At 45.5% G+C, this 12,914-nt stretch overlaps 1 protein-coding gene and 1 pseudogene across 1 annotated transcript in view; both read left to right on the forward strand.

The window, feature by feature from the left end:
* The window catches only part of MEI1 (meiosis inhibitor 1), a 98,465-nt gene that overhangs the window by 64,087 nt on the left and 21,464 nt on the right, over nt 1–12,914 (forward strand). The window contains exons 20-21 of the mRNA XM_008574472.1: nt 3,217–3,492; nt 12,031–12,196. Of these exons, the coding sequence (XP_008572694.1) occupies nt 3,217–3,492; nt 12,031–12,196 (442 nt within the window). The remainder of the gene's footprint in view (nt 1–3,216; nt 3,493–12,030; nt 12,197–12,914) is intronic.
* On the forward strand, nt 7,849–9,658 carry LOC103591881 (annotated as a pseudogene).

Here is a 12,914-nt window from a genome sequence, read left to right on the forward strand (position 1 = left end):
GGTAGAGTGCGGTGCTGATAACACCAAGGCCATGGGTTCGGATCCCATATAGGGATGGCCGGTTTGCTCACTGGCTGAGCGTGGTGCTGACAACACCAAGCCAAGGGTTGAGATCCCCTTACTGGTCATCTTTAAAAAAAAAAAAAAAAAAAAAATTTAGGATGTGTATTTTGGGCAAGAATACCACACAAATGATGTTGTGTCCTCGGGAGGCATATGATGGTGTTTCCCTATTATTGGTAATGTTTATGGTGATTACTTGATGTTGCTAGTAATGTTACTATTTTTCTCTTTGAAATTAATAAATATCTACTGGGAAGATACTTGGAGACTATGTATATATCCTGCTTCCACTACTTTTAGCATCCCTTGATGATTGCTAGCTGAAGGTTGCAAATGGTGATTTTTTTTTACTCCACTGTTTCTTCTATATTTTTTAGTTGGAATTCTACTGTAAGGAAGAGCTTTCCTTTGTTTCATTTTATCTATTAATACATTTTACTCAACGTTATTTTTGAGAATTATGCATGTAGATTCATGCTACCCGAGTTCATCAGGAAGTTGTTTTGATTGGAGTGGAAAGAGAGGTTAGGAGAGATGTGAAATAGAGATTAGAAGGCAGAATAGGGGTCACTGAGCTTCTTCAGACAGGCTCTGGCAGCTGGCAGGGCTGAGGAGGTGTAAGAGAGGAGCACCCTTCATGGTCACCATGGCCCTTGGTGAGTAATGGGACTGCCCAGGGTGGGTGGTGCTGTAAGGGACACCTCACAGAGGCTTGAGGACCTCTTCCCCAGAAGATTTGCCTGCCAGCTCTGAGGTCTTTCCTTTGCCTGTCTCTGACTTTGCCTTCCTCGTGTGGTATCTTCTATGAGAAGGCTGCATTAGTACCATCTACCCATGAATGCCTTTTGTGCAGAAGCAGGGTGACCTTGTAAATATGCATTGTGCTGAAAAGCTGGACTCCTGCATCCATTTCTTGTTCTGCCATTAACATTCTGGACATCCCTGGGGAAGTCCCTTTCCCTTCCTGAGCCTTGAGCACTATATCCAGAAGTGAACAAATTAGGCCAGAGTCATCTCTGAGATCCCTTCTTATTCTCACAGTCCTTGAGCCTTTGTAGGAAGGAGTGGAGAAGATGGGCTGGTGTGTGTCAGAGTGTGTATGTGAGGACCTCCGATAGCTAGAGTGTAGGTGTCTGTGGGGGAATGGACATTTCAGAGTGTTAGGCCCTACCTACCCTGGAAGCTCTCCCTTTTCAGCAACTTCACTCCAGTTTGATCAGCATTTCCTAAGCCCTTGAACACTACTTAGTGCACATGATTTTTTACTTGCTTCTCAACATTTCAGCAACTCAGCCAACATGGATTGACTACTTGACATGTACTAGGTAACATGTGGGGCCCTGTCAGGTTTGGAAAGAATCAAACAAGTTCCCTGCCCTCAGAGAGCACTTGTTTGTCAGGAGAGACAAAAAGATCTCTAAGGTGGGGAACTACAGCAGAGTGCTCTTCTGGAGCTAGAGGACTGGTCAAGAGCTACCAGAGCACATGAAGAGAGACTGTATCTTATGGCACCAGGAGAGGCTTTGTGGAGGAGATGGAGGAGATGAAGGGAGAACTTTCGAGCTGAGAGTAGAGCATGGTTTATGATATAGATAATGGGAAGTTGCTCAATCTGTCTGTTCAAGGAAGGAAGCTGAGTGTAATGTCCGTTAGCTAAATCATATGGGAGATAGAGTGGAGTGAAACCAAAAAGGTAGATGTAAGTCTTTAATAACATGCTTGAAAAAGAAATTAAGAAAACAATTCCACTTACAATAGCATCAAGAAATTAAATACTTTAGAATAAACGTAACAAAAAAGTATAAGCACTTATAGAGTAAAAATTTGAAAACATCACTGTTTCTCTTTAATTTTTTTAAAAATTAAAGATAATTTAAATAAATAGAAAGACATCAGTGCTGGCCAGTTAGCTCAGTTGGTTAGAGTGCCACCTTATAACACGAAGGTCATGGGTTTGGATCCTGTACCATCCAGCTGCCAGAAAAACAAATAAACAACAACAACAAACAATTAAGACATCTGTGTTCATGAATTGGAAGACTTGATAGGGTTAAAATGGCAACACTCCCCAAATTGATCTATAGATTCAATGCAATCCCTATCGTATCCCAGCTGTCCTTTTTTTGTAGAAATAGACAAAGTGATCCTAAAACTCACATGGAAATACAAGGGACCCAAAATACCCAAAACAATCTTGTAAAAGAACAAAGTTGGAGGACACACACATCTGGATTTCAAAACTTATCAAGCTACAGTAATCAAGATAGTATAGTACTTGCATAAAGGTAGACATGTAGGTTAATGGAATAGAATTGAGAGTGCAGAATTAAGCCTGTTTTTTTATGGTCAATTGATTTTTGATAAGGATGCCAAGACAATGGAGGAAAAATAGTATTTTCAACAAATTTACAGGGACAACTTAATATCCACGTGCAAAAAATGAAGTTGGATTCTTACCTCATACTGTACACAAAAACTAACTCAAAATAGCACAAAGACCTAAATAAAAATAAAAGAGCCAAAACTATAAAAGTCTTAGAATGGCATGTTAGGAATTTGAACATTGTTATATGTGCAATGGGAAGAGGTAGGTTTGTAAGGGTTAATAAATGATTCAACACATCTCCCCTTTACCTCTTCCGTGCCAGGCCCTGTGCTAGGTGCACAGATTAATCTGCCACAGTTCTGCCCTCATCAGCTTTCAGTCTAGTGTGGGAGGTAGATATGCACACTGACAATTACAACACGTGGTGGTAAGTATCATAGAGCTAGGTTTCTCAATCTTGGCACTATTAGTATTTTGCACTGGATAATTTTTACTGTGGGAGGCTTTCCTGTGCATTGTAGGACATTTTGCAGCATCCCTGCTCTCTCCCCACTAGATGCCAGTAGCACTTTCCTAATCAAGATAATCAAAAATGTGTCCAGACTTTACCAAATGTCTTGTGAAGAGCAAAATCACCCCAAGTTGAGAATTACTGTTGTTAGGTAAGCACAGTGGTGTTTTCTCACTAGAGTGCCTTAGAATGAGCCATTGAAGTTGTCCTGGAATACTGAGATGCCAGTACCTTTTCCCCAGTCATGTCTTGGCTATGTTGGGGCTCTTGGGTCCTCGGAAAGTTGTATTTAGCTTCTTTCTTTCTTTGCCTCTAGGCTGTGATCAGTGCAATCAGAAAATTTCTAGAAATCATCCCGGACCTGCACCTAGTCTACACCCATCATCCCCTCCTGCTCAGGTTCTTCCTGTTGTATCCAGAGCTGATGAGTAGGTTTGGGCACCGTGTCCTGGAACTTTGGTTCTCCTGGGAAGAGAGCAGCTACGAGGAACTGGATGATGTCCCTTCTGCTGGGCAGCCCACCCTTCCTACTGGCTTAATGTCCCTGTTCCAAATGCTCAGAAGCAGTCCCAGCATCCTGCTCATTTTGCTAGTAGGTGACCATTCATTCATTTCTGCATTCAGAGATGGTAGGCATCCTCTCTCTGTAGTAGGAGACACTTGGTTTAGAACTACTGCCAGTTTACCCACTCAGCACCCCAAAGGCTAGGGAGGGTGACACGGCCCATTAGAGAAGAGTGGGGACCCATTGATGCTCTTTTCGTTAACAATCATGATATTCTGACTTTATTGGAGTGACTGTGGTGGCAGTAACACCTGCATGTTATATACCCCATGCCCTTAGGTAGCTACGTCTGTCCACATTCACACATGCACACACATGCTCCCCATCACTCAGACTTAAATCTTTGATTCCCATCTCTAAGACCTGTCATCTTGTGAGGTCACACATAAGTTGGCTTGACAGGGGCTACATTCATGCTTTGGCTCAAGTTCTTCCTCCTAGGAGGAAGAAAGGAGAAACAGCAGGCTAAAAATAAAGCATGAGGGCCGGTCCATGGCTCACTGGGGAGAGTGTGGTGCTGATAACACCAAGGCCATGGGTTCGGATCCTATATAGGGATAGCCGGTTTGCTCACTGGCTGAGCGTGGTGCTGACAACACCAAGCCAAGGGTTAAGATCCCCTTACTGGTCATCTTTTTAAAAAAAAATAAAAAAATAAAGCATGAGTGCATAGGGGAGGAAGGCAAGATGGGATGCCAGGGAGAGTGGCAGTGGAAGGCAGAGTGAAGCAAGTATTCAGGGTCAGTGCCCCACACATTGTAGGTACTTATAAATATTTGATGACTCATTGAATTAGGGGTCTGGACAGCTCTAAGTCTCTCTCTCAAAAAAAAAAAAGTTGAATTCACATCCTCCAAAATATATATAAGGGGTCTTCAAGAAGTTTACGGAAAGATTCCTATTATCTTTTAATTCTATTTTTCCATGAACTTTTCGAAGTACCCTCATATTAATGATAATATCTTTTTTTTTCTTTTTAAACATGAAAAAATGGGCTTCAAGTGATTTGCCTGTGGTCACTAGAGTTGGGATTAAAACCTAGATTTTGACTCCCTAATATTCTTTCCATTAAACCAAGCTGACTTCTGAGAGACACCAACCCTGGTTTAGTGTTATGTCTAAAGGGAGAGTTGTTATTTTTGAGCACTGGGGATGTAGGGAAGAATTGGACCTACTCACTGCCCCATGGTCCAGTGAGGGAATCACACAATAAACCACTAACAACTGTACTAACAGTGTGGCAATAAAAGTATGTCAGAGTGCTTGGGTGGCAGGGAGGGCAGAAAGGTGTCACATATGCTGATCCTTAAAGGATTTGACTAATAAAACGGTTGTGGGGAGGATCCTTCCAGGCCAGTATAGCAGTATTAAAGTACTTACTGTAATTCAGGGATGTGAGTGGTTTGGTGTGGTTTTGGAGCTTGGAGGACATATCACAGACACAGGTTGGAGAAAGATAGGGAGGAGCAGGTTTTAGAGGCCTTGAATTCAGTCACTCACTTTTTCATTTATCATACATTGATTTGGTACTTACTATGCACTAGGCATTGGGGATACAAAGATAATTCAGGTATGGTCAGTCCTTGCCCATGAGGAAGTTATAGGCATTTGCTTTGTCTATATCTTTTAGGAACTTAGAATGTATTACTGGAGGGAGTGAATCAGAAAACGGTGAGGGGCCGCCGAAGGTTCGGATCCCATGTGGAGACCAGTTCCCGCTCACTGGCTGAGCGCGGTGCGGGCGCAACACTGAGGGTTGCGATCCCGTTGCCGGTCCCCGGTACGGGCGCGACACCGAGGGTTGCGATCCCGTTACCGGTCAGTAAAAAAGACAAAAAGGGGGAAAAAAAAAGAAAGAAAGAAAGAAAACGGTGAGGCTAAAAAGAATCTCAGATCATGAATCCAGGCTATGGGCATGGTAGAAGAGTATAAGCCCCTCTAGACTTCTTCCTGAGTTATTCTGTACATCTTCCATCCTGACCCAGACACTCACTGGAAATGCCCTCCCACCCTTAACACTCTCATTTCTTTCCTCTTTGTAGCTCAACCCCCAAAATTAATTGCCCTCAAAATCTTCACCTCCAACTCATTCCTCCGCCCATTGGCTTCTGGTTCTATCACTACTTGAAACCACTCTCACCAAGATCAGCAGCAATGTCCTTGGGGCTAACTACAGTGGACTTTTTGGTTCTCATTTTACATGACCTGTTGGTATTTGATGGTTGTCTGCTTCCTTTTTAGTGGCTCACTCTTGTTTTAGTCATGCCAGTTCTCTTAATTTTCCTCCTACCTATCTTGATGCTCCTTCTCAGTCTCTTTTATAGTTTTCCCTTCCTCTGCTAGCTCTTGAAAGTTGGTGTTCCTCAGAGTTCTGGCCTAGGCTGCCTTTCACTTAGTACATTCTCCCTGAGTCGTCTCATTCAGAGAAGCCTCCATCTTCCTTGACCTCTGTGGAGCATCCAGTCCTGAAGGCAGCTCCTTCCTGCTGAGCTCTAGGCCAGGCAAAGCACATGGCTTTGGTTGCTTCCTGCCTATATGCTGATGACTCAAATCTCTGTCCCCACACTTGACCTCTTTCCTGAGCTCAATCAGACCCATGAAGCCAACCATCTGTTTGACATTTCTGTCTAAAATGGAGCTCATTATCTCCTCTTCCAAATTCCCTTTCTCAGTCTGGGTCTTCCTAGGATTAAAGTCCCTTTCTTTCTGAAGGCCGTCCTAGGCCACTAGCTCCAAAGGGCATAAGTACGTAAAAGAAGCAATCAAAAGAGGAGGTGAATCTCAGAAGACTGCATCCTTAGAGAACCCATGTTCCAGGGAAGCTGGAGTGGACTCACCACCCTTTGTGCTTGTAACCCAGGCCTTGTCCTTGAATATGCACCCTCCTCATCACCTCTCCTTCCTGGAGGAGGTGGGGGCAGGGCAGAGAGGAGCCCTGTGCTTCACCTAACCTAGAGCTCAACAGAAGGAGCTGACTTCAGGACTGGATGCTGTATAGAGGTCTAGGAAGATGGTGACTTCTCTGAGCTTCAGTTTCCTCATATGTAAAACGGAGATAACATGAGGAAAGATGAGATAGTATATAGGAACATTCTTGGTATGCTGCACATGAAGGCCGACATTCACTAATCATGGACTCTGACTCTGGGCCAGATAAAGTTCAGGGCTGCCTGGTTAGCTCACTTGGTTAGAGCGTGGTTCTGATAACACCAAGCACCAAAGTCAAGGATTTGGATCCAAAACAAAACAAAAAACAAAGATAGTTCATCTCAGAGAGACTAATTGAATTGCCCAAGGTCATATAGGTGATAAGGGTCATGGCCATGACTGGACCCCAAAGTTAATGAGTTTTTCACTAAATTAGATCCTAGGAACATCAGTGGTAAGAAAACAGCAAGGAACAACTTTGTTGTCTATTCAAATATATAATTTGTACCATTTCTCACAAGTTTCTAGCCACAGGAGGGGAAAAGAGTCTAAAAATATGTGTTGGTACCAATTTCTGGTTTTGATATGGGTAATTAACAGCCGAAAACAAAGCTGTTAATTGCCACTCTTATCAATGGGTGGTCTTTCGTGTAGGTTGTTGAGATGTGAGAAACAATGATGTCACAGAAGCTCTGTTTGTTCCCTGCTTGACCACGTCACCCTCGTTGGTCCAGTCCTAGAGAGTTCTGGACAGCTCTGGGCAGCAGAGACTGCAGAATGGACCATGGTTCTGCTCACAGCCTTCCCTCTGACCCAGTGGTGGGGTGCACACCTTCCCCCCACATTCACCACAGCCAAGGGCCTAGTAGCCTCTTTCCTTTGGGTTCTTTAAAATTCATTAACCAAGATTTCTGAGGGACCAACTTTGTGGCAGTGGGGCAGCGATGTTCTGATGGTGAAGGAGCAGGATTCAGAAACTAGTTTGGCCTTCAGCCCCATGATCTTGGGCAAATCACACCCCTCCTCTGGGCTTCAGCCTCAAACCCTGTAAAGTAAAAGGGTTGAACAAAATGATTTAGATTCTCTCTAGCTCCCTCATTCTGTGATCCTGAGCTCCCAGAGATTTCTAAGTCCCTACAAGTGAGAAAGATGAAGCAGACGTCATTCCTTCTTTTTATTAACTCACAGTGTAGTAGAATGTACAACTCCACTACTTTCTTGATAGGCAAACTAATCTCCAGTTTCCTCATTTGAAAAATTGGGGTGACAGCCACGTGGAAGAGTTATTGTGAAGATATAAATAATTTATAAACAAATATTTGGCTACTGTATAAACAGCCCAGTAACTGACATTACTAGGGGTCTTCAGAAAGTTCCTGGAAAATATATATCATGAAAAAACTATGCATGGGTTTCAAAATGTTTTTGCACCAAAATAAGCTTGTACTAACTTATATGAGTTGTTATAACACTGTTCAGCAATGGGGGACCCGGGAGCAGGGGACCCAGCACCAGGGGCCCTGCAGTGGGGGACCCAGCACCAAAGGCCCAGTACTGGAGACCCAGCACTGGGTGCCCAGCAATGGCCCCCCAGCTGGCACTTTGGCTTCGGAGGACACAGGCAGGGATGCTCACAGTGTGGAGATAATACCAAAGCTGTAGGGCTTGGAGGTCTGGAGCCATACCCTGGGGGGTCCCCCCCACATGTTGGTCCCCATGGTGGACCAGAGTGAGCTGGCCTGGAGGCTGCTGAGCCACCACCACAGGGCACAGCTCTTGCTACACGCCCACACCCAAGTCTGCGCACAATGCCAACTATGGGTAAGAGAACCCATACTGCGAAGTGTGCCCCAAGGACTGGCCCCTCATCATGCAGTTTTGTGCCACTGACTGGAGGTCTTTGTCCTGGCGGCTCTCCTGGCTCAGGACTACTGCGACACTGTCGACCTGAACTTGGAATGCCCACAGATAATAGCTAAGAGAGGTCACTACAGCCATCTGTAGGTCAGTCTTGCCTTCCTGCAGGAGTGGGATTTGCTCCAAAGAATGATTCTACTGGCCTACAAGAGACTCCCTGTTCTCGCCACATGCAAAATCTGTTATCTTCCCAGAGATTAACAAGACCATGAGGTACTCCAAGATGCTGGAGAAGGCCAGCTGCCAGTTGCTGATTGTGCATGGGCACACAAAGGAGCAGAAGGGTTAGTCCCTGTCAGGCACAGTGTCCTACAAGTACCTCAAGGCCGTGTAGAAGGCTGTGACCATCCCTGTGTTTGCCAATGGGAACATCCAGTGCCTGCAGGATGTGGAGTCCTGCATCCAGGCCACGGGTGTGCGGGGGTCATGAGTGCAGATGGCAACCTGTACAACCCTGCCCTGTTTGAGGGTCAGAGCCCTGCCATGTGGGAGCTGGCTGAGGAGAACCTGGACATTGTGTGCCAGCACCCCTGCCCACTGTCCTGCGTCCACACCCACCTCTTCAAGCTATATACCACATGCTTCAGGTATATCAGCAGCTTCAAGAGGAGGGCATCGCTTCAGGGGCTGAAGCTGTAGTACTGGGAGGAGATAGCCAGGCAGGAGGGAGAGAAGCAGGCTGGAGACTTGCTGTTTTTCCACTGGATCTTCCAGCCCTACATTCAGCTAGGGCCCAAGGAGGGGAGCAAGGAGAACAGTGGTGCCCACAGCAAGCAGGCCCTGGAGGAGGAGGAGGGTGGCAGAGACATCCTGTCCAAGAATAAGCAGAAGCAGAAGCTGGGGAACCCTCACAAGACCTTTAACCCCTCCCTGAAACCAAAACATGCAAAGTGTGACCAGTATGGAAACCCAAAGGACAACAGATGTTGTTCAATCCGTACCATGGCTGCTGCAAGAAATGAGCCTTAGGAGAGACCATGGACTGCCCAGGTCACAGGTTGCTTTTTTTTTTTTTTTGAGACTGGCCGCACCACGCTCAGCCAGTGAGCACTGTGAGCGCACCAGTCATCCTCATATAGGATCCGAACCCGTGGCGGGAGCGTGCCCAAGTGCGCCATGGGCTCGGCCCCACAGGTTGCTTTTTAAAACCAAATTGGAGAAGTCTCTGGCCTGGAAAGGGGCCCAGCTTGAGCTACAGGAGCCTCAGCAGGCACAGCCTGGAGTACCAGGCAGCTTCTCTGAAGTTGTGGGCAGCACCCTGGCCTGGAGGGCCAGCAACAAGCTCATCCTGCCCCCATCTCTGCCCCCGACCAAGATTGCTGCTGAAGCCTGGACCCATCTTACTTAAGGAAATGCCTTTTACTCAGGGAATCTCCTGCTATTTAGTGGAGAAGGATGCACCCATGTCCTCCCACTGGCCCACACTGGGGGCCTGGAAACACTGCACTCGGAAGCAGGCCTCAGGCTGCTGCACTGCCCTGTTCTCAACTCGTGTTTTATCAAAAATGAACAATAAATCATTTGAAAGAAAAAAAAAGGATAACCATCAAATTTATGATGAGGCTTGGGTGGAAGAATGGTGAAATCATTGATGCTTTACAAAAAGTTCACGGGGACAATGCCCCAAAGAAATCAGCAGTTCACAAATGGAGAACTTGTTTTAAGAAGGGATGAGACGATGTTGAAGATGAAGTCCACAGCAGCAAAACAGCCACCTCCATTTGTGAGGAAAAAATTAGTATTGTTCAAACCCTAATTGAAGAAGACCAATGATTAACAGCAGAAAAGATAGCCAACACCATAGACATCTCAACTGGTTCAGCTTACACAATTCTGACTGAAAAATTACAGTTGAGCAAACTTTCTACTCAATGGATGCCAAAACTGTTGTGCCCAGATTGGCCGGAGACAAGAGCAGAGCTTTCAATGGAAATCTTAAACAAATGGGATCAAGATCTTGAAGCATTTCCTTGAAGAATTGTAACAGGAGATGACACATGGCTTTACTAGTAAGATCCTGAAGACAAGGCACGATCAAAGCCATGACTACTGAGAGGCAGAAGTGGTCCAGTCAAAGCAGAAGCAGCAGCTGGCCAGTTAGCTCATTCATTTAGAGCACAGTGTTATAATAACAAGGTCTAAGGGTTCAAATTTCCAAACTAGCCAGCCGCCCCCCCCCCAAAAAAAAACAGCAAAAATGACAGGACAGGTAGGTCAAGAGCAAGGTCACGGCAACAGTTTTTTGGGATGCATAGGCATTTTGCTTGTTGACTTTCCAGAGGGCCAAAGAACAATAACATCTGCTTATTATGAGAGTGTTTTGAGAAAGTTAGCCAAAGCTTTAGCAGAAAAATGCCCAGGAAAGCTTCACCAGCGTTCTTTTCCACCATGACAATGGTCCTGCTCATTCTTCTCATCAAACAAGGGCAATTTTATGAGTTTTAGTGGAAAATCATTAGGTACCTACCTTGCAGTCCTGATTTGGCTCCTTTTGATTTTTTTGCTAATCTTAAAAAATCTTTAAAGAGAACCCATTTTTCTTCAGTTAATAATGTAAAAAACAAAAGAGTGAATTGACGTGTTAAGTTCCCAGGATGCTCATTTCATAAAGGATGGACTAAATGGCTGCTATCATTGCTATAAAAGTTTCTTGAACTTGATGGAGCTTATGTTGAGAAATTAAGTTTATATTTTTCATTTTTATATTTTAATTTGATTTTTCCACAAACTTTTTGAAGTCCTCTAGTATGAGGCCCAAGTGGTGCTCCAGCAATTGTGGAGGTTTATGAAGAGTCAAGCCAGTACACCCGCATACCCCCATTCCTTCCTGCCTGCTCAGTGGTCATCACATCTGGATTTGTCTGGCCAGGTGCCCTGTAGCCACATCTCTCTGTGTCAGTAACTGTCCTCCCTGGAGAGGGAGTCTGTGTGTGACCTTGGATTCATAGCACCTAATCCTCACTGGCCCAGCACATTATCCTGTCCAAAGGAATTGGCTTGTTTGAGCTGGTAGGTGCTGGGAGCTATAGTGGGATAGCCTCTGGTGCAGCTTCTGACTGGCTTTGCCTTTAACATATACTCATTAAAATAACTCTGAAAGCAACATAAAAAGCAATGTCCTTTCCCATCTCCCAATCCCAAGGCCTTTACAGCTTGGGGCAGAGATAACCACATGTTATGGCAGAAAGGGTGACTTGACCTGGTCCTTGCTTCTTATCCTGTGCCCTGAATCTGTCCTAGCCCATCCTCTCCCTGCCCTGTAACATCTCCATCTCCTTCTCCTTCCTTTTTCCTTTAAGGCACACTCAGGTTCTCTGTCCTGAAAACAACCTCTTCTTGACATGAATACTTTCATTTGCAAGAGGAAGGCATCCTGGAAAGGACAAATAGCTTTGGGCTCAGAATTAAGAGACCTGCATTCAAATCCTACCTGTGCCACTTATTGGCTTACATGACCTTTGGCAAGTTATATAATCTCTCTGAGCCTCCCTTCTCTCCTGTTTGGGATGGACTGAATAGGATGGACCTATCCTATAGGAGGGTTGTGATGAGTCAGTGCGCCAAGCAAAGCCTTTGGTACCTAAGGTGCTGAGTGAATGAGAGCTCACCCAGCTTCTGTGACACCATCATCCTGGGCCCTTGCCCTGCCCCTCTCTTCACTGATCACCTGCCCCCAACCATGACACCCTCTGAGCTCTGGCTTCCTTCTCTTCTGCTCAGGACCTTGTCTATTCCAGCCCAGTGGCAACAGCCCGCAAGGTACTGATTGTCCTGAGGACCTTCCTGAGGAGGAATGAGGATGTCCAAGTGGGTGGTCTCATCCGTGGCCACTTCCTGCTGATCCTGCAGCATCTTCTGGTGGAGCATGGGTCCTCCCCCTCAGGAGGTCAGTCTGCAGGTGCTGTGTGCATATTTTAACCTTAAGGCCAGTCAAGAGTGGGCATCTCTGCCCTGGTGAGGTCTGCTCCAGGAGAGAGAGTAAAGGTTTTCTCTGCAAAAGAAAAGTCAGGCCAGTGTAGCAATAAGCTAAACCTTACCTCCTTCCTCTCACTGGACATTGGGCACACAACATGCTTGGTTTGATGTGTGTGTGTGTGTGTTTGTGTGTGTGTGTGATGAGTGTGTTTAATAGGAGTGGTTGTGTTTGATGCATGCATACATGTCTCCACCCTGCACAGCATGTGCTCAGGGCTGTTTGTCATAAGAATGGCAGCCCCCAGTGGGAGGAAGAAAGTGGGAAATCTGGAGAAGGCTAGGGAGGCAGCAGCAGCCAGCAGGGTCCAGGGAGGCGGGTGGCTCTGTGATGTGTTGGAAGCTCCCAATGAGATCTAATAGAATAGTTTCCAAATCTGGAATGGGACTCCCTGTAGTCAAGGAAGTTTGGTGTTTGGTACAGTATGAAGAGACCGAAAATTTGGTTTGGTTATTCTTTTCCTATTTTCAAAGAGGCAGAATTTCTAAATAAAATTTCTAAGCAATCAAGAGAAAGTGGGAGGGGATCTGTGGCTCACTTTGTCCAGTCCTGACTGAGGATGGGGGGGTTTGGAGGTAGATTTAAAGGTGTCTAATGGAGCAAAGGCCTTCCTTTCAGGGAAGGACAAAAC

This window comes from Galeopterus variegatus, unplaced genomic scaffold, assembly GCF_000696425.1.
Source record: "Galeopterus variegatus unplaced genomic scaffold, G_variegatus-3.0.2 Scaffold55, whole genome shotgun sequence".
Classification (NCBI taxonomy): domain Eukaryota; kingdom Metazoa; phylum Chordata; class Mammalia; order Dermoptera; family Cynocephalidae; genus Galeopterus; species Galeopterus variegatus.